The 26,358-nt window shown below is 23.4% G+C and overlaps 1 protein-coding gene across 1 annotated transcript in view; it reads left to right on the top strand.

The window, feature by feature from the left end:
* The window catches only part of LOC117176023 (protein strawberry notch), an 87,927-nt gene that overhangs the window by 40,213 nt on the left and 21,356 nt on the right, over positions 1-26,358 (top strand). Inside the window, exons 10-13 of the mRNA XM_033365986.1 lie at positions 5,736-6,016; positions 9,960-10,333; positions 18,045-18,882; positions 25,609-26,175. Coding sequence (XP_033221877.1) covers positions 5,736-6,016; positions 9,960-10,333; positions 18,045-18,882; positions 25,609-26,175 — 2,060 coding nt within the window. The remainder of the gene's footprint in view (positions 1-5,735; positions 6,017-9,959; positions 10,334-18,044; positions 18,883-25,608; positions 26,176-26,358) is intronic.

Below are 26,358 nucleotides of genomic sequence, written 5' to 3'. Positions count from 1 at the left end.
GTGTGAGTACTTATTTGAAAAAAATACGAGTGTGAGTCCTGATTTAAAAAAATACGAGTGTGTGTCCTTATTTTACAAAAATACGAGTGTGAGTACTTATTTTAAAAAAATACGAGTGTGAGTCCTTATTTTACAAAAATACGAATGTGAGTACTTATTTGAAAAAAATACGAGTGTGAGTCCTTATTTTACAAAAATACGAGTGTGAGTACTTATTTGAAAAAAATACGAATGTGAGTCCTTATTTTACAAAAATACGAATGTGAGTCCTTATTTTACAAAAATACGAGTGTGAGTACTTATTTGAAAAAAAATACGAGTGTGAGTCCTTATTTAAAAAAATACGAGTGTGAGTCCTTATTTTACAAAAATACGAGTGTGAGTACTTATTTGAAAAAAATACGAGTGTGAGTCCTTATTTTACAAAAATACGAGTGTGAGTACTTATTTGAAAAAAATACGAATGTGAGTCCTTATTTTACAAAAATACGAATGTGAGTACTTATTTGAAAAAAATACGAGTGTGAGTCCTTATTTTACAAAAATACGAGTGTGAGTACTTATTTGAAAAAAATACGAATGTGAGTCCTGATTTAAAAAAATACGAAGGTGAGTACTTATTTTACAAAAATACGAATGTGAGTACTTATTTGAAAAAAAATACGAGTGTGAGTCCTTATTTTACAAAAATACGAGTGTGAGTACTTATTTGAAAAAATACGAATGTGAGTCCTTATTTTACAAAAATACGAATGTGAGTCCTTATTTTACAAAAATACGAGTGTGAGTACTCATTTGAAAAAATACGTTTGTGAGTCCTTATTTAAAAAAATACGAGCGTGTCCTTATTTTACAAAAAGACGAGTGTGAGTACTTATTTGAAAAAAATACAAGTGTGAGTCCTGATTTAAAAAAATACGAGTGTGTGTCCTTATTTTGCAAAAATACGAGTGTGAGTACTTATTTGAAAAAAATACGAGTGTGAGTACTTATTAGAAAAAAATACAAGTGTAAGAATATTTTGATTTCCCAACCGAAATTCAGGCTTCGTTTTTAGAGTTTTTGGATTTAAACTCAAAAACGGCTTAAATTTTTCGTTCAGAATTTAGAATTTTAAAATCTCATAAAACGCCTCAATTCGGAAATTATAAAACAATTTTCCCCTTTTCTGTCATTTTTTACAAAAATTCAATTCATTTTTTATGATTTATAAACAAAAATTCAAGACAATAGAAAATACGATGCTTTAAAAAAAGATTCCGTTGAATCTTTGATGATAATAAGCCACGTAGTTGAATTTTAAACGAAAAAGATGAATTGTCAAGCAAAAAGATTACATTTTTTTACCAAGTAGTCTTATTTTCCCCGAAAAATGTGAATTTTCAATTTTAAAAACTTAATTTTCAACCATCTGAAAACGAATTTTCAACAAAAAACTTAATTTTCAGCCAAATAATTGAATTTTAAAGAAAAACATATGAGTTCTTAACAAAAAATTTTATATTTGATATTTTGTTTAAAAAAAAATCCAATTTTAAATATTTTTCAATCAAGAAAAAAACCAAGTTGTTAAATTTTCAAGCAAAAAAATTTAATTTTCCACCAAGCAGTTTTATTTTTACCCAAAAAATGTGAATTTTCCATTTTTAAAAAGTTAATTATCAGCCAAATACTTTAATTTAAAAAAAAAAATGATATTTCTCACCAAAGATATGAAGCTTCAACTAAAATTATGAATTTTCCACAACAAAATTAATTTTTTGCCCAATAGTTGAATTTTCAACCAAAAATTTTTATTTTCCACCAAAATAGTTAAATTTTTAACCCAATAAATCGAATTTTTAACAAAATACTTACATTTTCAACCGAAAAGATTTAGCTGCAACTTGAACTATTTTGAGAAAATATATTATTTTTAATTTAACAATTCCATTTTTGGTTGAAAATTCAACTATTTCAGTTAATTATTCATCATTTGAATCGAAAATTAATTTTTGCATGGTTGAAATTAAAATTACCTGGTTCAAAACTAAACTCTTTTGATAAAAATTCATCGTTTTTTGTTTAAAATGTCAGGTAAAAATTAATCATTTTAGTTAAAAATTTATAACTTTGATTTTAAAAAAAATTGTTTGATCATTTGGTTGAAAATTTATATTTTTTAGTTAAAAATTAATGTCTAGTTTAAAATTTAGTGATTCCAGTTGAAGATTCATAATTTTAGTTGAAAGTTCACCACTTTGTTTGAATTTTTTTTATCATTTTTTATCGAAAATGATCTTTTTTTAAACTTAAAATGTAAACTGTACCATTTTAATATATTTTAATATATTTTTAAAATAAGTAAATGACCTGAAAATATAATTATTTGTTTTAAAAAATATTTAACAAAAAATTGTTAGAACGATTTGGAGCCCTAGAAAAAGCCATAGAAAAATTTACTTTCAAAGTTGGAAACAGTAGAGTTATAGAGAATGTTTTCCCGGAAATAAAAAGCCGTCATTTATTAAATTGCAATCTTTTTTCATAAATTGGTATGAAGTGATGGTAAAAAAAATTAAATTGCAAAAAACATGGTTAAAGTTAATGTTTTTTCTCTAAATTTTAACAATTTTCATAAAAAATAACTTTTCTTATTTGAAATGACATCAGTTACAATATTTTGATTCTTAAAATTATGAAAAATTTTTTTTTCAGATATCAACTTAGAAATAACTTAATAATGATATATTCGTAATTAATGGCTTTTATTAAATTAAATATTGTTTCAGTTTAAATTATTCACTGTTTAACCCATTTAATTTAATATTTTTTAATTAGCAAAAAGAATAATTATAATGTAAAAGTAAACCATTTATATATTTACAAATTAAAAAATTAACAAAATCTTTCCTACAATTTTTAGAAAATCCTGTACATTTTTAAAAATCTTTAAAATCTTACTGGTTTTTTTTTACTATTCTAGAAATCTCTTTAAATCTTTTTAAATATTCTGTTGAAATAATTTTTCAAAATGAAAAATCATTTTCAATTTTCCTGGGAATATTAAGAAATTTTTTTTTATTATTTTGCAGCCTTTAAAAATTGTTTAAAAACTTATAAATTTTTTGTTTGAAATCTGAAGAAAATCTGCATTTTGTTTTACATTAGGTTGTGGGTATTTGTACCGAAAATTCGGTACGAATAGTCAAATTTTGTTGGTACACACATTTAGTTGAAATTATGTTAAAATTATGTTATGTTAAAATTACTCTATTTTTTTTACAAATAATAAGTATTCAGTTGTTATTTATAATTCCAAATTTGAAGGGAAATTTTTTAATTCGCAGGATTTTCTAGAAGTTCTGAGACAAATTCAATCTATGTTAAAGGTTATGTAGAATGCGTAATTCAAAAATTTTTTATTTAAAGATTTTCCATTTACAATTTTTATTTTTAAGCTTAAATTTTTAATTTTAAGAATTTTAAAAAGCTTTCTTTTTGAGGCTTGAACAAATAACAAATGAAAGCCTTTGATGTTGAAAATTTTGGATAAAAGACTTTTTTATTTGATAAATTAATTTTTTTTTAAATCTGTACTTTAAGTAATAAAAAGTGAACAACAAAAAAAAAACATTTGACAAAACGATTTTAAACCAGTTCAAAATTTAAGAATTTTCAGATTTTAACGTTAAAACTTAAACGGTTACAATTTTAAAGTCTTAGTCAATAAAAAATGTAAGTAAAATTTTTAAATTTTGATGTATAATTTACAAATAAACATTTGTAGACAAAATTTGAATAATTTTAAGAGATATTTAGGAGTTTTAAACAGATAAAAAATTATCATGCTTATTTTAGAAAGTTTTCTCAAAATCTTCTAGAATCTTTTTAGAAAATTTTGTTTAAATCTTTGAAAAACCTTTTAAATATTCTCTTAAAATAATTTTTCAAAATGAAAAGTTATTTTTAATTTTCCTAGGAATCCGAATTGTAAAGAAAATTTCTAAAATTTGCAGGATTTTCTGAAAATTTTAGAAAAAATTCAATTAATTTTGAGAGATATTTAGAAGTTCTGAAAAAATTTACAAAATAAACTGGATTTCTAATTTAAGAAGTGTTGAGTTTAAATTTTTAAAAATTTTCAATATTTGATGTTTCTACCTTAAAATTCCTTAAAATTATATAATTTTGAAAATTTTATATCTTATTAATTGATTGTTTTAAATTTAGAACATTGAAAATGATAACGTGGATTTATATTTTTTTATATTGGAAAATGTTAGTACCTTCAATTTTATATGCGTAAATTATTGATCATTTGAATACAACATTTTTTAATTTAAATTTTAAAAGTTCAAAATTGAACAGCTTTTAAAATTTTATAAACTATTTTCAACTTAGAAATACCTTAATAATCATATATTCTTTATTAATGGCTTTTATTAAATTAAATATTATTTCAGTCTAAATGATTGACTGTTTAATCCATTTAATTAAATATTTTTTAATTAAGAAAAAGAATAATTATAAATTAAAAGTAAATAATTTGAAATTAAATTGTTTGGCAAAGAAAGCTTTTTAATTCTTGAAATTTCGAAAAGCTTTTAAACTTTAAACGTTAAAATTTGCATTGAACACTTATTATTTGTAGAAAAAATATGAGTAAATTTAAGAAATATTTAAAAGTTTTGAAAAGATTTTTTTGAAATTTTTTTCAGAATTTTTAAACATATTTAAAAATGAATAAAATCTTTCCTACCATTTTTAAAAAATCCTGCAAATTTTAAAAAACATCCTTAAAATCTTCCAGATTCTTTTTTGACTATTCTGGAAATCTTTTAAAATCTTTTTAAATATTCTGTTAAAATAATTTTTCGAAATGAAAAATCATTCTTAATTCTTCTAGGAATATTAAGAAAATGTTTGTATTATTCTGCAGCCTTTTACAATTCTTAAAAATTTTCTAAATTTTTTATTTTAAATCTGGAAAAAATCTGCATTTTGTTTTAAAATTAGGTTGTGGGTATTTCTACCGAAATTTCTATACAAATGGTCGAATTTTCGCGGTACATCTTTTTAAAACTTGTAAATATCTCTTAAAATTACCCCAATTTTTTTCTACAAATAGTAAGTGTTCAGTTGTTATTTATAAATCCAAATTTGAAGGAAATTTGTTTTAATTCGCAGAATTTTCTAGAAGTTCTGGAACAAATTCAATTTATTTAAAAAGTTATGTAGAAATTCCGAAAAAAATTTCAAAAATGATTTTCAATTTGAAAAAATTTTGAAATAAAATGTTAAAGCTTTTCAAGGATGCTTAAACTATTTAAAATGAAAATAATTTATTTCCTAATTTAAGAATAATTTCGAAATTTTGTATAGTTCATTGATTGATTATTTAATTTATAGCATTGAAGAATTTTAACGTGGATTTGTATTTTTGGAACTCTAAATTTTTGAACTCTATAATTTCATTTCATTTAATACGTCTAAGTTATTGAACATTTGAATAAAACAATTTTTGAATTGAAAAACTTTTAAACTACAATTTTAAAAGTTTAAAATTCCAGAGTTCTACTTTGAATTCTTTAATATGTTGTTTAACTTTTTACTACTTCAAATGGAAAAATGTTTCTATAGTTCGATTTTAAAAATTTTATTTAACGGGAAAAATGTTTGCGAATCGGGAAAAGACCGGGCATTTTTTTTCCTCGATTAAAACGGTAACCCTGTTGTACTTTTTTTTTTTTTAGTGGGTGGAAGCGATGCAGAAATTCCAAGAGGCAGCAGAACTCATAGACGCGGAAAATCGCATGAAGAAAACAATGTGGGGTCAGTTCTGGTCGTCGCATCAGCGTTTCTTTAAATATTTGTGTATTGCAGCAAAGGTGAAGCATGCCGTGACCGTAGCTCGAGAGGCTGTAAAATGTGGTAAATGCGTTGTTATCGGTCTTCAATCGACAGGAGAGGCACGAACTCTCGAGCAATTGGAACGAGACGATGGGGAATTGAGCGACTTTGTTTCGACCGCCAAGTAATTTCCCCTCTAATTACTTTCCATAATTTTATTTATTTTTTTATTACAGTCATCACAGAGTGTCACCTATTTTATCTTAAATTTGAAATTTGAAAAGATGAATAACAAAATGAAGAACAAAAGGATTGATTTTCTATCCAAAAATACAAGTGTTCCATAAATCAATTGAAATTTTGATTAAAAAAATTACTTTTTAAAAAAAATAGTTAAATTTAGATTAATTATAAAATAAATTATTTTTTTTCAAATAAAAATAATTATCTTACAATTAAAAAGGATCAATTTTGATCCAAAGATGATGAATTTTTAAGAAAACAGTAGAGTTTTCAACGAAATAGTAGAATTTTTAACCAAGAGATGAATTTTTAGCCAAAAGGTGATATTTTTTTAAAACAATTATTTGAATTTTCCAAACAAAAAGACGATTTTTTCATTAAAAGAGAATTTTCAATCCAAAAAGGATGGATTTTCGAGAAAAAAATATATAACTTTTTAACAAAATAGTTGAATTCAGATTAATTCTGAAAAAGAAATTTAATACTTTTTTTGTTTTGTTTTTGATAAAAAGAACTTAACTTTCAATCAAAATAGATTTCTTGAACCAAGAGTTTAATTATTAACAAAAAAGGTGACTTTTTAAGAACTTATTTCAATTTTCAATAAAATAAATAAACTTTCAACCAATTTCTAGAATTTTAAACTAAACGCCAGAAATATAATAGTAAACTTTTGAATAAAATTTATTAACGCTCAAATATAAAAGGTGAATCTTGAACAACAGAAAAACAGAATTTTCTACCAAAAGATCAATTTTCAACAAAAAATATGAATTTTCTACAAAATTATAAATTTTCGACAAAAATAATGACTTTTTCAAAAAAAATTGTTGAATTTTCAAAAAAAGTATGTTTTTTTAAGTAAAAGATACTCGTATTATTTATGAAACAAAAATACAATAATAGACTTTTCAAAATAAAAAAAATTGATATTAAACCAAACAAATGAATTTTAAATTTAAAAAATGAATTTTCTACCAAAAAATATAATTTTTTGACCACAAACGATTACTTTTTAAGAAAAGACTTAATTTCCAATAAAATAGTTAAATCTTTAACTAAATAAAAGAATTTGTAACCAAATAGTAGAATTTTGAACTAAACAAATTATTCATTAAAAATTCCACTCCCTGGTTGAAAGTTGAACGAATTTTTTTAATTTCATTTTTTTTCGTTATAGATTCATAATTTTAGTTGAAAATTCATTTTTTGGTTCAAAAATTAAATTAAAAAATCTTTTTGTTGTAAAAAAGGTTTTTTAAACTGCAAATTCAAATATTTTGTCAAAAAAAGTCAACTGATTAATTGTAAATTAACTTTTTTGTTATTTCAACTGCTTGTTTTTAAAATTAAATTGTTTGATAGAGAATTAGGCTTTTTGGCTTGAAAATTCAACAAATTGGTATAAAATTAAACTGTTTTGTAGAAAATTCGTTTTTGTTTTTATTGAAAATTCATTCTCAATGAAAATTTATCTACTCCATTTTTGGTAAAAAATTTAACATTTTGGTTAAAAAATGCCTTTTTTGTTGTTGAAAATTTATTTATTTTGTGGAAAATTGATCTTTTCTAGCAGAAAATTAATCTTCTTCTTTGAAAATTCATCTTTGTGCTTCAAAATCCAAATTTTGTATGATTTTAAGAATCAAAATATTATAACTGATGTGATTTCAAATAAAAAATAATATTTTTTATGAAAAATCTTAAAATTCACAATAAAAAACATTAATTTTCACCATGTTTTTTTGGAATTGAATTTTATCTGGCCGTCTCTTTCTACCAATTTTTGAAAGATAATTGCATTTTAATAAACATTCTCTACAACTCTATTATTTCTAATTTTAAAAATAAGTAATTAATCTGAAAATAGAATTATTTGTTTAAAAAAATTGTTAACAAAAAATTGTTAGAACGATTTTAGAGCCCTAGAAAAAGCCATAGAGACCATAGAAAGATTTACTTTCAAATTTGGAAACAGTAGAGTTGTATAGAATGTTTTCCCGGAAAAAATAAGCCGTCATTTATTAAATTGCAATCTTTTTTCATAAATTGGTAAGAAGCGATGGTAAAAAAAATAAATTAAAAAAAACATGGTTAGAGTAAATGTTTCTTTTGTAAATTTTAATACTTCATAAAATTTCTTAAATTCATTTAAAAAATTCCACTCCCTAATTGAAAGTTGAACGAATTTTTTTAATTTAATTTTTTTTTCATTATAGATTCATAATTTTAGTTGAAAGTTCGTTTTTTTGGTTCAAAAATTAAATTAAAAATTCGTTTTGTTGTAAAAAAGGTTTTTTAAACTGCAAATTCAAATATTTTGTCAAAAAAAGTCAACTGATTAATTGTAAATTAACTTTTTTTGTTGTTATTTCATGTACTCGCTTTTTAAAATTAAATTGCTTGATAGAGAATTTTTGGCTTTTTTTGTTTTTGTGGAAAATTCGTCTTTTTCAGGTAGAAAATGAAAATCAAATTTTTTTCGTCAAAATCAAGCCATATTGAAAATATATACTTTTTGGTCAAATCTGTTTTTTATTTTTAATCAAAATTTTGATGTGGAAATATCTATTATCCATTATAACATTTTTTGATAAACATTAATCTTTTTTGTTGAAAATTTAACAATTTGCTTAACATTATTTTGCATTCTTGATTGAAAAATTTTTCTTGGTAGAAAATTCATTTCTTGGTTGAAAATTTATCTGTTCTACCATGATATTTTTTGTTCAGAATTTACCTCTTTGCTATCAAGATTCTACTGTCTAATTACAAATTTATTAATTTTATTTAAAATTTTACTATTTTGTTAAAAAGTAATCTTTTTTTTTATTGAAAATTCATCTCTTTGTTTGAAAATTCAACTATTTTGTTAAAAATTCTTTCCCTTTTTTTGGATGAAAATTTATCTTTTCTACCATGATATTTTTTGTTCAGAATTTACCTCTTTGCTATCAAGATTCTACTGTTTAATTACAAATTTATTAATTTTATTAAAAATTCTACGATTTTGTTAAAAAGTAATCTTTTTTTTTTATTGAAAATTCATTTCTTTGTTTGAAAATTCAACTATTTTGTTAAAAATTCTTTCCCTTTTTTTGGATGAAAATTTATCTTTTCTACCATGATATTTTTTGTTCCGAATTTACCTCTTTGCTATCAAGATTCTACTGTTTAATTACAAATTTATTAATTTTATTAAAAATTCTACGATTTTGTTAGTCTTTTTTTTTAATAAAATACGTCTCTTTGGTTGAAAAAAATACGTCTTTTTCAGGTAGAAAATGAATATCAAATTTTTTTCGTCAAAATGAAGCCATATTGAAAATATATACATTTTGGTCAAATCTGTTTTTTATTTTTAATCAAAATTTTGATATGGAAATATCCATTATCCATTGTAACATTTTTTGATAAACATTAATCTTTTTTGTTGAAAATTCAACAATTTGCTAAACATTACTTTGCATTCTTGACTGAAAAATTTTTTCTGGGTATAAAATTCATTTCTTGGTAGAAATGTCTTCTTTTTTTGGTTAAAAATGCAACTGCTTAGTTGAAGATTAAACTATTTTGTTGAAAATTAAAAAATTTCGTATAAAATTCAACTTTTTCGTAGAAAATTCGTTTTTATTGTTGTTTTGAATGGAAAATTAAATTTTCTCAATAGAAATTCTTCTGCTTAATTTTTTGTTACAAACTTGAAATTTTATGGTTCAAAAATGCAGACTGCTTGTTTGTCTTATTTAATATTTGTTTATCACCCACTTGCGTCCTATTTTAGAAAAAAAAATGTCACCTTTTTTGACGACAATAGGTACTGTGATGACTGTTATTAAATAACAGAAAAAATCATTAATTTTTCGTAATTTCTTTTCTAACAGAGGCGTCTTGCAATCCTTGGTTGAGAAGCACTTTCCGGCGCCCGATCGCAATCGAATTCACAGGATCATTGGTGATTTGCCACGATCTCAGAATGCCGGGGACAGTGAGAAATTTGGGGAAAATGCGGGAGGTTCAGGAGGAGGAAGTGCGAAAAGAAAACCAGTTCGTCAGGCAGCTCAGAGAGCTTCGAAAAAAGTACGACCCTGGTCCTCGGAGGAGGAGATTTCCGAGGAAGATCGCAATGGGGGCCATAGTTCCGGTTCGGAATTTAAATTATCCGGGAGCGATAGCGACGATAACAAATCTGATGAAGAGATTAGTAATCCAAGCTCGGATTATAATCCGTTTGACAGTGATAGCGACTCGGACGTGGGTGAGTTACGATTTAAATGGCAGATTTCACACTCTTTTTCACTATTTCCCTCTTTTTTTTTAAAGAATTCTTCTTTTTTTTTTCTAAGAGTTGAAGAAACTTCGGCTTTTTCTCGATTTTTTCCTTCTTTAATGCTAAAAAAATGCAAAAATGCAACAAAAAAGAATCAAAACCAGTAAGAAAATCCAAATATTTTTCCTGGAAAGTCAATTACTTTTAATTTAAAAGCTTACTAGGATATTTTTTGTTCAGAATTTATCTCTTTATTATACAGATTCTGATGTTTGATTAAAAATTTAATAATTTTTTTGAAAATTCTACTATTTTGTTGAAAAGTCTTTTTTTTTTAGAAAAAACACCACTTTGGTTAAACATTCAACTATTTTGTTGAAAATTCTTTCCTTTTTTGTTGTTTAAAATTTATCTTTTCTATCAAGATATTATTTGTTCAGAATTTACCTCTTTGCTATCAAGATTCTACTATTCATTAAAAAATGTAATAATTTTGTTGAAAATTCTAATATTTTGTTAAAAAGTCATTTTTTTAGAAAAAAACATCACTTTGGTTAAACATTCAACTATTTTGTTGAAAATTCTTTCCTTTTTTGTTGTTGAAAATTTATCTTTTCTATCATGATAATATTTGTTCAGAATTTACCTCTTTGCTATCAAGATTCTACTATTAATTAAAAAATTTAATAATTTTATTGAAAATTCTACTATTTTGTTAGTCTTTTTTTTTTGAAAATTCAAGTATTTTGTTAAAAATTCTTTCCCTTTTTTTGGATGAAAATTTATCTGTTCTACCATGATATTTTTTGTTCAGAATTTACCTCTTTGCTATGAAGATTCTACTGTTTAATTACAAATTTATTAATTTTATCAAAAACTCTACTATTTTGTTAGTCATTTTTTTTAATACATCTCTTTGGTTGAAAAAAATCAACTATTTTGTTAAAAATTCTTTCCTTTTTTTGTGGTTGAAAATTTATCTTTTCTGCCATATTTTTTGTTCCGAATTTACCTCTTTGCTATCAAGATTCTACTATTAATTTAAAAATTTAATAATTTTATTGAAAATTCTACTATTTTGTTAGTCTTTTTTTTTGAAAATTCAAGTATTTTGTTAAAAATTCTTTCCCTTTTTTTGGATGAAAATTTATCTCTTCTACCATGATATTTTTTGTTCAGAATTTACCTCTTTGCTATCAAGATTCTACTGTTTAATTACAAATTTATTAATTTTATTAAAAATTCTACGATTTTGCTAGTCTTTTTTTTGAAAATACGTCTCTTGGGTTGAAAAAAATTCAACTATTTTGTTACAAATTTTTTCCTTTTATTGTGGTTAAAAATTTATCTTTTTGACCATATTTTTTGTTCCGAATTTACCTCTTTGCTATCAAGATTCTAATGTTTAATTAGAAATTTTCTAATTTTATTGGAAATTCTACTATTTTGTTATTTTTTTGTTTTTAATACATCTCTGGTTGGAAATTCTGCTATTTTGTTAAAAAGTAATCTTTTTTTTTTATTGAAATTTCATCTCTTTGTTTAAAAAAAATTCAACTATTTTGTCGAAAATTCTTTCCTTTTTTTTGTTGAAACTTTATCTTTTATACCATGATATTTTTTGTTCCGAATTTACCTCTTTGCTATCAAGATTCTACTATTAATTAAAAAATTTAATAATTTTATTAAAAATTCTACGATTTTGTTAGTCGTTTTTTTTTAAAATACGTCTCTTTGGTTGAAAAAAATTCAACTATTTTGTTACATATTCTTTCCTTTTTTGTGGTTAAAAATTTATCTTTTTGACCATATTTTTTGTTCCGAATTTACCTCTTTGCTATCAACATTCTATTGTTTAATTAGAAATTTTCTAATTTTATTGGAAATTCTACTATTTTGTTATTTTTTTGTTTTTTAATACATCTCTGGTTTGAAATTCTGCTATTTTATTAAAAAGTAATCTTTTTTTTATTGAAAATTCATCTCTTTGTTTGAATAATCAACTATTTTGTAAAAAATTCTTTCCCTTTTTTTGGTTGAAAATTAATCTGTTCTACCGTGATATTTTTTGTTCAGAATTTACCTCTTTGCTATCAAGATTCTACTATTTAATTACAAATTTATTAATTTTATTAAAAATTCTACTATTTTGTTAGTCTTTTTTTTTTGTAATTTATTAATCTTATTGGAAATTCTATTTTGTTAAAAAATCATTTTTTTTTAGAAAATACATCTCTTTGGTTGAAAATTCAACTACTTTGTTGAAAGTTCTTTCCTTTTTTTGTTGTTGAAAATTTATCTTTTTTACCATGATATTTTTTGTTCGGAATTCACCTCTTTTCTATCAATATTCTATTTACTAAAAAATTTAATAATTTTGTTGAAAATTCAACTATTTTGTTAAAAATTCTTTTTTTTTGTTTGAAAAATCATATTTTTTTATTTGAAAAATCGACAATTTGTTAAAACTCGAACTATTATGATGAAAATGTAATTATTTTGTTGAAAATTCATCTTTTGAAGTTGAAATATATTGGCAGTTCTAAATCAAATTTATAAGTCGAAAATTCAGGATGAAAAATATTTTTGTTTTATCAACTGTAAATATAGATAAATAAATTATATTTTAAATGACTATTTTAAGTATAAAAAAGTGAACAATAATTTATTTGAAGAAAGAATTCTAAATTCGTTGAAAATTCACGAATTTACAGATTTTGAAGTTAAAACTTAAACTATTTAATTCGCCCGAAATAGAATAACTATTTAATATTTAGCAATATTTTACTGTTAATTTAAAAGTAGTAAATTGAAGCCTTGAATCGTTAATAGTTTAAAGATCTTTTAAAATTTGGATTCTATAATTTTAATTGTTCCATTTGAAAAATGTTTATTTTGTAAGTGAAATATTTGAATTTTGAGAAATAAATGACAATTTTGGAAGTCTTTTAAAATCTTTCAAAATATTCTCTTAAAATAATTTTTCAAAATGAATATTTATTTTTAATTTTCCTAGGAATCTTAAAAAAATGTTTTTATTATTTTGAAGCATTTTACAATTCTTGAAAAGCTTATCAATCTTGACTAACTGCGCCGAAATTTTCGTACGAATAGTTTAAAATAACGTAAAATAACTAAAATAGTTTCTGCATAGTAAGCATGATTTTTTTTCAGTTGTAGGAAAATTCGATTTATTTTAAAAGATATTTAGAAATTCTTAAAAAGTTTCAAAAATACTTTTAAGTATGAATAAATTTAAAACAACTTTTGGATTTATAGATATTTTGAAATAAAATTTTTAAGTTTTTCAAGGGTGTGTAAACAATTGCAAATGAAAATAATTAAACTTTTCATTTAAAAAGTGTTTACTTGAAAAAAAATTAAATTGTTCAATTTTTAATGTTTCTACCTTAAAATCGCTTAAAATAACATAATTTAAAAAAAATTTTAATTATTGATTGATTTTCTAATTTAGAGCATTGAAAATGGTACCGTTGGTTTATATTTTTAGTATCGAAAGTTAAAAATTCTAAATTTTGCTCTTTGCTTTTCATTTATAATTGTTCAATATTTTGTTGAAAACAATTTTATTTTCGGAAAATTTCAACTTTCCATTTTTCATTTGTTTGAAAATTCGTTTTTTTTTTTTTTTTATTTCAGTTGAAAATTTTATTATCTGATTGAAAATTGTATTAACTGAAAAATCTCTTTGAATTAATATTTCAACTCTTTTGTTGAAAGTTCGTCTTTTTGGTTTAAAAATGTATCATTTTAATTATAAATTACATATTTTTTTTGAGAAAAATGCAACTGGTTTATTGAAAATGATATTATTATGGTAGATAATTCAACAATTTGGTTGAAATATTTTTCTTTTTTAATAAAAAATCTTATTTGGTAAAAAATCCTGACATTTTTAATTTATAATTAAAATATTTTTTGTTTGAAATTATCAACTATTATATTTTTTGATAAGAATTAATATTTTTTGACCGAAAATGAGTATTTTTTATTTTTAAATTCAAGAATTTTTTAGAAAATTGGATTATTAGGTTAACCACAAAAGGTAAATTCTGATAAAAAAATATAATAGTTGATATTTCAACCAAAAAAGATTTAAATTACAGTATTTTTTCTCAAGAAAGATAAAATTTATAATTAAAAAGATATATTTTCGAACCAAAAAAACGAATTTTCAAGAAAATAGTTCAAATTTTAATCAAAAAACATTTTTTAGTCAAGAAATCAAAAAAAGGTTAACCAAACTGTTAAATTTTAAAGTTAAAAAGATTACTTTTTTTATTGCAATTTTTTTTAGCTAAAAATTGAATTGAAAGTTTAACTACTTAGGTTCAACAATTTTTAGAAACGAAAAAATATAGACTTAAAATTAATCAAATAAAATTTGGACTAACATCACATCTATTTTAAAATGTTTCGAGGAATTTTTAAATGGATTTCAACAATTTAAAAGAATTTCGAAGGATTTTAAAGATCTAAGGGTATTTTTTTTAATTTCAAAAAGTCTTCAAGAGCTTTAAAAAGTTTTAAAGGATTTCAAAGTGTTAAATATATGTTTGGATGTTTTCAAAGATTTCGAGAAATTGGTTTAAACACCTTAAAATATTATAAAATTATAAAATACTTTGGTAGAACATTTAACTATTGGCTTGAAAACTGATTTATTTTATTGAAAGTTCGTCTTTATTTGAAAGAAAATTAATTTATTGTTGAAAATTCAATTGTTTAGTTGAAAATTTATTCCATTCCGCCACCTGGTGTCCAAACTGGAACTAGAAAGAGTAGGTACAATTTTAAAGGTGTATTTTAATTTTTGCATCAATGTGTTTTTATGATTATTTTGTGAAGTATAAAACAATGGTTTAATACTAAAAACAAATCTTCGTCAAAAATAAATAGTTTTAGATTAAATTTCCATCTTAACTATTTGACAGAAAATTGTATATTTTTTATATATTGGATATAATTTAGAAACGAAAAAATATAAATAAAAAATTAATTGAATAAAATTTGGACTAACATCGCGTTCATTGCTGAAAGTATTTAGTTGTAAATTGAGAAAATTTGTTAAAAGTTGGTATTTTTTGGTTGAAAATTAATCTTTTTGGTTGAAATTCAATTATTTTGTAGAAAATTCACAGTTTCGGCTCAAAAATATAAGAATCTGGTAAAAAATGTATGTATTTTGTTGTTGAAAATTCGTCGTTTTTGGTATAAAATCGATTTTTGAAAATTAAATCCAAGTATTTTTCATTTTAAATTGAAATTTTTATTTTGAAATATAACCGAGAAATCAATATTTTGAGAATTTATGAGAATTTCAGAATTTATTTTAATTAATAGAAAATTGCATTTTTTTCGTCAAATTTTCGTTTGAAAACTCAATTCTTTTTTTAAAAGTTTGCCTTTTTGTTTAAAACTTATATTTTGGTGTTAAAAAACGAACTGAGATATTTTCTGGATGAAAGTTCCACTTATAAAAAAAGAATGGTTTTTTTTTATTACAAATTCATCTGTTTTAGTACAAGATTGATCTCTTTTGGATAAAAATTCAACTATTTGGTAGAGAATTTAACTATTTTGTTAAAAATTCATCCTTTTTGGTACAAAAAATTCGTATTTTTGGATTGAAAATTCAATTTTTGATGTTACTGAGTTAACTGGAAACTTTTTTGGATGAAAACTCAACTTTTTTTTATAATAAAAATTCCTCTGCTTTAAGATCAATTTCATATTTTTGGATAAAAATGTCACTATTTGCTAGATAATTCAACAATTTTGTTAAAAAGTCATCCTTTTTTGTTAGAAATTCGTCTTCTTGGATTGAAAATTCAATTTTTTTCGTAAAACCTTATTTTTTTGTTATAAAAATTTATAGTTTGATCGTGAAAACTTCACTAAAATCTTTTTCAACGGAAAAAATCAACTATTTTTTTGAAAATTGATTTTTTTGATTTAAAACTTCATCTGTTTTATAGAAGAAATTCCATTTTTTTTGTATGAAAATGCAACTTTTTGGTTAAAAAACGTTCTTCTTTGCCTGATAATTCAACTAAATTGTTTAAAACATTTAGTTGAATCGCTTTGTTAAGAAATCACTTTTATTGTTAAAAATTTATATTTTAAGTTGAAAAGTTATCTCGTTGGTTAAAAGTTTAATTATCTTGTTGAAAATTAATGTTTTTTAATTGAAAATTAAACAAAAAATGAAACTTTTCCATTTTTTTAATATTGATATTTTTTAGTTTGAAATTTACTTTTTTTTGTGTGTAAAAATGCATCAGTTTCGTAAAAGTTAATTCTTTGTTGAACAGTCATATTTTTTGTTTGAAAATTGAATTTTTCTAATGAAAATTTGTTTTCTGATTTGAAGGTTCAATAATTTGGATGAACTTTGATTTATTTTTTGAGTGAAAAATCTTTATTTGTTGGTAATTCGTCTTTTTGGTATTAAAATTCTTTACGTTTGTTGTATAAATTTAATTATTTTTTTATTCAAATATAAACTATGACACTTTTTCCTTGGCAATTTGTCTTTTTAGGTTGAATGTTCAACTATCCTGTTAAAAATTCAATTATTTTGTTGAAAATTCCAGTATTTTGCTCAAGAGTTATCTTTTAAAGTAGAAAAACTTTTTTTAAAATAAATTAATACATTTGAAAATTGTAAATTTTTATATGAAACAATGTAATTCCTGAATATGTCTGAAGTAGATAATAATTTATATTCAACTGCTAATATTACCTGAACAATAAAAATATTGTTAAAAATCATCAATTCTCTTAAATTCTTTTAAATTCTCCTAAATTCTGTCATATTTTCGGTTATATAACCTGAACTTTAATTCACGGAAATTTAAGAACTCTATTCTTGAATATGAAACTGATTGTCTATAAAGTAATTTTTTTGTTTGAAAATTCATATTCACGGGTTGAAAACTCAACAGTTTTAAAGAAAATTCGTTTTTTTGCTAGCTAATTCAACAATTTAGTATAAAATTCAACAATTTGGTAGAAAATTGAACTATTTGGTACAAAATTAAAACTATTTTGTCCGAACCAATTTTAGCCAGATTATGCCAGGAATACGAATAACAGATGATAGGAATTGAAATAAAAATTTAAACCTAATTGTTAGATCCGATTTTTAAATAGTAAATATTTCATGTTTTTTTTTAGAAATATAATTTTGTCAAAAAATGTGTTTTCCACCATATAATATGTAAATTTCATATCAAACTCTTTGTTCCTGATACATACTTATTTTTATTATCCAATAAATACTTTAAACTCTGCAAAAAATTCTTTTAATGGTGCTTTTAATAAATTCTTTATCGTACACTCCAACCCAGCATACGTGAATGGTACACTGGTGCGAATTAGTTTGTTTGCAATGTTAATATTAATTATTTAATATATTGAACATATAATAAACTACCATATATCATACATATTTAACATTTATTTTTGATGTATGTGGGGATAATCCGCTGCAGCTGTGTTTGCTTAAAGGCCAAAAAAATGAAAAAACTCCGGGTGCGAATTCGCACCAGTGTACCCTTTAAAGGTTAAAATCGTGTCTATTCTTTCTAGTTCGGATTTTTGTCACCAGGTGTCACATCGCACTTTAACCATTCCCAATATTCCTATTTTTCTAATAAATCCCTGTGAATTCTAGATCCATGGGACAGGAGAAAGAAGAAGGTGGGCAAAAAGCCAAAGAAAGCAAAAAAGAAGCGTTTGAGTACACAAGACAAAATCCAGTCAATGCTGACGAGTAAAACCTCGAATAATAGAAACAAGGGAAATGGTGATTCGATGGGTGGGAAGCCAATCAGTGGTGGTGGTATCAATATGGCTGCTATTCGAAGCCAAGCACCGCCACGAAGTGCGATTGAGCGAGCTTGCAGCATGAAGGAGGAGCTCCTCACACAAATAGAGGCCCTCGGCGAACGCCTGCCGCCCAACACACTCGATCAGCTCATTGATGAGCTCGGTGGGCCCGAGAATGTCGCGGAAATGACTGGCCGGAAGGGTCGAGTTGTTCAAACTGAGGACGGTGCAATACAGTATGAGTCGAGGTCCGAGGTTGACGTGCCCCTGGAAACTTTAAATCTCACCGAGAAGCAGAGGTTCATGGACGGCGAGAAAACTGTGGCGATCATTTCGGAAGCTGCCAGCAGTGGCATTTCACTTCAGAGTGATCGGAGAGCGCGCAATCAGATGCGACGGGTTCACATCACTCTTGAATTGCCTTGGAGTGCTGATCGGGCAATACAGCAATTTGGTAGAACTCATCGCTCGAATCAGGTGAACGCACCCGAGTATATTTTTCTGATTTCGGATCTCGCTGGTGAGCGAAGATTCGCCTCGATAGTGGCGAAACGTCTCGAGAGTTTGGGCGCTCTCACGCATGGTGATCGACGAGCCACGGAAACCAGGGATCTTTCGCAGTTTAATATTGATAATAAATATGGTCGATCTGCTCTCGAGGCTACGATGAAGGCTATTATGGGGTAATTATTTTCATGTTTTAATATTGAGAAGGTTGGTCGCGCAGATCTGGAAAATAATGGAAAGCGGGGATATTTTTTTTTTTTTTTTTTGTTTGGTCAGGAGAAAGTATGGGATTTATAAGGAAAAGGTGACAAATCCGGGATTTATTGTAATTGTCAGGAATTTTAGACTTCCTATTTTTTAAGATAAATTTTGAGAGACTTCAGGGTGACCCGCTGGACCAGGAAATAACAGTGCATTTTTTTTTTATCGGGAATTTTACAAATTTGTAGAAGAAAAATCTGTCCACGTTCGATTTCAACAATTTTTAAATAATTAGTGGAATTTTTATGTTTTTCAGTTATTTTAAAAAATAATTATTCACAATTTTTTATTTCTAAGCTTACATTTTTAATTTAAACATTTTTAAAATGCTTTGTTAAAGACTTGAATAAGTAAAATAAAAATCCTTTGATGTGGAAAATTTTGGATAAAAAACATTTTTATTTAATGAATAAATTCATTTTTTTTAAATCTGTACTTTAAGTAATAAAAATCGAAGAGTTTTCGGATTTTCACGTTAAAACTTAACGGTTTCAGTTTGAAAGTCTGAGTCATTAAAAAATGTGAAGGTGTGACTGAAAGTTTATAAACTATTTTCAACTTAAAAATAACTGCTTAATAATATATTGTTTCAGTCTAAAATATTCCATTTTTAACCCATTCAATTTGAAATTTTTAATTAAAAAAAAAGAAGATTAATTATTGAATATTTAGCAATATTTAAATTTTTATTTTAGAAAAGTAAATTGAAACCAAATATTTAAAAGTAAAGAGTCTGAATTATTATTAATAACTGAATTGTTTGACATAGAAAACCTGGAATCGTTATAATTTCGAAGAGACTTTGAACGTTACAATTTTCATTGTTCTATTTGAAAAATGCTTAATTTGTAAGTGAAATTTTTAAATTTTGATGTATAACTTACAAATAAACATTTGTAGACAAAATTTGAATAATTTTAAGAGATATTTAGGAGTTTTAAAAAAATAAAAAATTATCATGGAAATTTTCAAAAGTTTTCTTAAAATCTTCTAGAATGTTTTGAAAATTTTGTTTAAATCTTTGAAAAACCTTTTAAATATTCTCATAAAATAATTTTTCAAAATGAAAAGTTATTTTTAATTTTCCTAAGAATTTAAATTGTAAAAAAATTTTCTAAAATTTGCAGGATTTTCTGAAAATTGTAGAAAAAGTTCAATTAATTTTGAGAAGTATTTAAAAGTTCTGAAAAAATTTACAAAATAAACTGAACTTCTAATTTAAGAAGTAGTGAGTTTAAATTTTTTAAAATTTTCAGTATTTGATGTTTTTAGCTTAAAATTCCTTAAAATTATATAATTTTAAAATTCATTGATTGATTTTCTAATTTAGATAATTGAAAATGATAACGTGGATTTATATTTTTTATATTGAGAAATGTTAGTACCTTCAATTTTATACGCGTAAATTATTGAGCATTTTAATACAACATTTTTTAATTTAAATTTTAAAAGTTCAAAATTGAACAGCTTTTGAAATTTTATAAACTATTTTCAACTTAGAAATAACTTAATAATCATATATTCTTTATTAATGGCTTTTATTAAATTAAATATTATTTCAGTCTAAATGATTGACTGTTTAACCCATTTAATTAAATATTTTTTAATTAAGAAAAAGAATAATTATAAAGTAAAAGTAAATAATTTGAAATTAAATTTTTTGTCAAAGAAAGCTTTAAATTGTTAAAACTTCGAAAAGCTTTTAAACTTTAAACGTTAAAATTTGCATTGAACACTTATTATTTTCAGAAAAAATATGAATAAATTTAAGAAATATTTAAAAGTTTTGAAAAGATTCAAAATTTATTTAAAACTTAATATGATTTCAATTAATTTAAACGAAGTTTGTGGAAATTTTTTTCAGAATTTTTAAACATATTTTAAAATTAATAAAATCTTTCCTACAATTTTTAGAAAATCCTGCAAATTTTAAAAAACATCCTTAAAATCTTCCAGATTTTTTTTCGACTATTCTGGAAATCTCTTAAAATCTTTTTAAATATTCTGTTAAAATAATTTTTCGAAATGAAAAATCATTTTCAGTTTTTCTAGGAATATTAAGAAAATTTTTGTATTATTCTGCAATTTTTAAGTAAAAAAAGATAAATTATTGAATATTTAGCAATATTTGAATTTTTATTTAAGCAAGTAAATTGAAACCAAATAATTAAATGTAAAGAATCTTTAATTGAATTGTTTGACATAGAAAACGTGGAATCGTTAAAATTTTGAAAAATTCTTTATTTGTGACATTTTTAAATTTTGATGTATAATTTACAAATTAATATTTGTAGAAAAAAAATTGCGTAATTTTAAGAGATATTTAGGAGTTTTAAAAAGATTAACAATTATGATGCTTATTTTAGAAAGTTTTCTCAAAATCTTCTAGAATCTTTTTAGAAAATTTTGTTTAAATCTTTGAAAAACTTTTTTAATACTCTCTTCAAATAATTTTTGAAAATGAAAAATTATTTTTAATTTTCCTAGGAATCTTAAGAAAATGTTTTTATTTTTTTGAAGCCTTTCACAATTCTTGAAAAAAATCGTAAGTTTTTATTTAAAATCTGCGAAAATCTATATTTTGCTTTATATTAGACTATAATTTCAAGTTTTTCATTAAGTTTGAATCTTTTAAAAACTTCTACATATCTCTTAAAATTATTCAAATTTTGCCTGCAAATAATAAATGTTCAGTTGTTATTTATACTTCCAAATTGTAAAGAAATTTTCAGGATTTTCTGAAAATTGTAGGAAAAATTCAATTAATTTTGACAGATATTTAGAGGTTCTGAAAACATTTCCAAAATAATTTTAAATTTAAATCCAATTTAAAACAACTTCTTGATTTCTCAAGATTTTGAAATAAAATTGTGAGGTTTTTCAAGGATGTTTAAAATATTTAAAAATAAAATAATTAAATTTCTAATTTAACAAGTGTTCAGTTAAAATTTTTTCAATTTTTCAATGTTTGATGGTTCTAGCTTAAAATTTCTTCAAATTATATCATTTTTAAAATTTGATATTTTATTAATTGATGGTTTTAAATTTAGAGGAGAATAATACAAAATTTGTTAATTAAAAAATTTTTAATTTCAATTTAAAAATTTTTTAAATTTCATTGACCGTGAAAAATGTTTGCGAACCGTGAAATGACTTGGAATTTATTTAATCGATTAAAACAGCCACCCTGGACTTGAGTAATTAAAGAAATTCTAAAGGATTTAAAAGATTTTAGGTTTTTTTTTTAATTTCGAAAAATTTTCAAGAGTTTTAAACAGTTTTGAAGTATTTCAACGTATTGCAAATATTTTCGGGTATTTTAAATGATTCCGAAACATTTTTTTAAATACCCTTATTTATATTATAAAATTATAAAATACTGTGGTAGAAAATTTAACCATTTTGTTGAAAATGGATGTATTTTATTGCAAATGCGTCTTTCTTTTAAAAAAAATCATTTTTTTGTTTGGTAAAATTTCAATTGTTGAGTTGAAAATTAATCTGTTTTAGATGAGAATTTAAAATTTTTTTTTAAAATTGGTCTTTGTTGGTTAAATCCAACTGTTTTTATTTTTAATTAAAATCTTTCTTGTTGGGATATAAGTTATTAAATTCTTCGTTGAAAATTCATCTTTTTACATTAAAAATTAAACTTCTTAGTGAAAGTTGAACTACTTTCTTGATAGTTAATTTTTGTTGTTAAAAATTTATAATTTAGATTTGAAAATTCGTTTTGTTTTTGGTAAAAAAATTTTTAACTAAAATTTGAACGATATTGTTGAAAATTCATTTAGTTGGTTGTAAACTAATTTTTTTGATGAAAATGCATATTTTTAGATTATAAACTAAACTTTTTAGTTGAAAACTAATTTTGAAAATTTGTTTGGTTATTTTTTTTAAAGTTAATTTTTTCATTAAATATTTATAATTTTAGTTGAAACTTCGTTTTTATTATTTTTTTTTTATTAGAATTTTTTCAGCTAAAAATGCAATTATTTTCTTGAAAATTTGTATTTTCAGGTTGAAAGTTCATTTTTTTTGTAGGAAAATCTTTTTTTGAATTGAAATTTTCAAATTCGATATAAAATTTAACTATTTGGTGTAAAATTAAACTGTTTTACAGAAAATTATTATTATTTTTTTTAATTGAAAATAAACTTTCACCAATAAAAATTACAATTCATCATTTTTTATTAAAAATTAATCTGCTTTGTTCAAAAATCTTTAGGAACGAAAACAAGTAAACTAAAAATTGATCAAATAAAATTTGGACTACCATCAAATCTATTTTAAAAGATTCCGAGGAATTTTTAAAAGGTTTCAAGAATTTAAAGGATTTTTAAGATATCAGGGTATTTTTTCAATATCAAGAGCTTTAAAAAGTTATCAAGAATTTCAAAGTATTAAAATATTTTAAGGTATTTTAAAATATTCCGAGGAATTTTTGAAAATAAACTAAAATATTCCAAAATTATAAAATATTTTGTTATAAAATTGAACCGTTTGGTTGAAAATTGATGTACTTTATTTAAAATTGATATATCTTATTGAAAATTCGTCTTTATTTGAGAAAAAATCAATTTTTTCGGAAATTGAATTGTTTAGTTAAAAATTAATCTGTTTTGGATGAGAATTCGAATATTTTGTTCCAAGTTGGTATTTGTTGGTTAAATCCAACTGTTTATTTATTAAAATCTTTTTTGTTGTAGTATTAATTATTAAATTGTTCGTTGAAAGTCAATATTTTTCTTTGTTAAAGATTTATGGTTTTAAGTTGAAATTTCGTTTACTTTGGTTAAAAATGATTGGATTTTTTAACTGAAAATTTAACTATTTTGTTAAAAATTCATTTAAGTGATTGTAATATTACTTTTTTGTTGAAAATTCGTATTCTCGGGTTGAAAGTTCCAATTGTTTTACACGAAAATTTCTTTTTGACTTGAAATTTTCGCAATTTGATATAAAATTCAACTATTTAGTACAAAATTAAAACTGTTTTACAAAAAATTAGTTTTTTTTTTTTTTAATTAACAATTTGAAGGAATTTCGAAGGATTTTAAAGATCTTAGGGTATTTTTTTAATTTCAAGAAATCTACAAAAGCTTAAAAAACTTTTAAAGGATTTCGAAGTATTAAAAATATTTTAGTGTATTTTAAAAGATTCCGACAATTTTTTTTAATACCCTAAAATATGATAAAATTATGAAATACTTTGGTAGAAAATTGATGTTTTTTATAAAAAGTTCGTTTTTATTTGAAAGAAAATGAATTTTTTGTTAAAAATTCAATTGTTTTGTTGAAAATTCATCTGTTTATATTAAAAATTCAACTTCTTAATTGAGGCTTATTTTTATTTTTTTTGCTAAAGATTTGTGATTTTAGTTGAAATTTCGTTGTTTTTTTTTTTGTTAAACATTTTTTTTAACTGAAAATGTATCTATATTGTTGAAAATTTATTAAATTTGTTGTAAAATAACAGTTCTGTTGAAAATTCGTATTCTCGGGTTGAAAGTTGAACTGTTTTATAGGATCAATTTTTAATTTAATTTATTTGAAAAAAAAGTAAAATAATTTTTTTTAAGATTTGAAAGAATTTCAAAGATTTCAAGAAATTTTCCATTAATTTCTGTAATCTAATGGCATTCCAAATTATTCCCAGATATTTCAGAGAGTTTTTATCGGATTATATAAAACAATTTCCATAGTTTTAAAGAATTTGAAATATTTATGGATATTTTTAAAAATTACAAGGAATTTTTAAGAGCTTTAAATAAATAAATTTGCTTAGAAATCATTTTGTTTGTTTTTTGTATTAATGTAAAATTATTTTAGTTGAAAATTAGTTTTGTTTTTTTTACTGAAAATTTCAATTTTCTTTTTTTTTTTTTTTTTAGTTGAAAATTCGTCTTTTTGAACTAAAAAATTCTTCAGTTCTTTTTAAAATTCTTCATTTTAGTTAAAAATTCATCTCTGGTAGAAAATTTGACTGTTTTATTCCAAACTAAACTTCGTGGTTTTAAATTTCCTCTTTTTTTTATAAAAATTGAAACTTTTTGTTGGGAAATTAACTATTTTTGATTGAAAAATCTTTATTTGTTAATAATTCGTCTATATATGGGGAAATTCTTTATTTTCGTTGAAAATTCATCTATGCGGTCGAAAATTTAGCTATTTGGTTTAAGTCCTTTTTTTCAAATTAATTTTTTTACAGGAAACTTAGTTTTTCTATTATGGGTACAAAATGGACTTTTTTAGTTAAAAATTCAATTATTTGTTTACAAATTTATTTCTTTGGATGAAAATTTCAACTACTTTCTTTAAAAAATTATATTTTTTTTCTTTGATTAAAGTTGAACTTCTTTGCTGAAAATTTAATTTTTGCACTTTTGGTTTAAATATTTAATTTAACCATTTGGTTTATAAATAAAACTTTTTTTTGTTTGTACATTCGCCAATTTGGATAGAAAATTTGTCCTTTTGGATTGAAGACTCATATTTTTGTCTTAAAATCTAATTTTCTTTTTAAAAAATTCAACTATTTTGTTGAAAATTGAATTATTATGTTAAAAATTTGTTCGAAACTTTAAAAAAGAAAATCTGAAATAACGTTGAATTTATTGATATAATAAATTAAATTTCAGATACGAAGCTCCATTGGTTCAACCTCCACAGGATTATCGCGGTGATTTTTTCAAGGATGTTGCAGACGCGCTGGTGGGCGTTGGCTTAATTTGTAATAGCGAGAGCATGCCCGGCGTGTTGTCGCTCGATAAGGATTTTGCTAATATGTCCAAATTCCTAAATCGAATTCTCGGTATGCCCGTTGATCTGCAGAATCGACTATTCAAATATTTCACGGACACGCTGAATGCCATCGTGACCCAGGCGAAAAAAACGGGACGATTTGATATGGGAATTCTCGATCTTGGCACCTCGGGTGAAAATGTTCGCAGGGTGAAAATTTACAGGTTCCAGAGGAAGCACGCGACGGGCGTTGCTCCAACGGAATTGCATGTGGTTCATGTTGAGAGGGGAATGAGTTGGCAAGAGGCTACGGAACGGTGGGCGGAATTAACGGGACCGAAGGAAGGATTTTATTTGAGCCACCAAATACGAAATAGCAAGCAGACTGCTATTCTTGCAGTGGCTGTCGACAGTGGCAAGAAGAAAGCTGAGGGTAAAAAGGACCAGCTCTACATGGTTTACAGGTATTTTTTTTCTTTTTTTTGTTTGTTTTTTCTTATGATTTTCAGACGTAAGACTCTTTATTTCAAAAATTTTATCAAATAAATTCAGAGTTGAACTGAATCAGGATGACCGCTGGACCGGGAAATGAGGGTGCATTTTTTTTTTGCTGACCGGGAATGTTACAAATTTGTGGAAGAACAATC

The sequence above is a fragment of the Belonocnema kinseyi genome, chromosome 7 (genome assembly GCF_010883055.1).
Source record: "Belonocnema kinseyi isolate 2016_QV_RU_SX_M_011 chromosome 7, B_treatae_v1, whole genome shotgun sequence".
Lineage (NCBI taxonomy): Eukaryota > Metazoa > Arthropoda > Insecta > Hymenoptera > Cynipidae > Belonocnema > Belonocnema kinseyi.
This window is presented reverse-complemented; position numbering and strand designations above follow the sequence as displayed.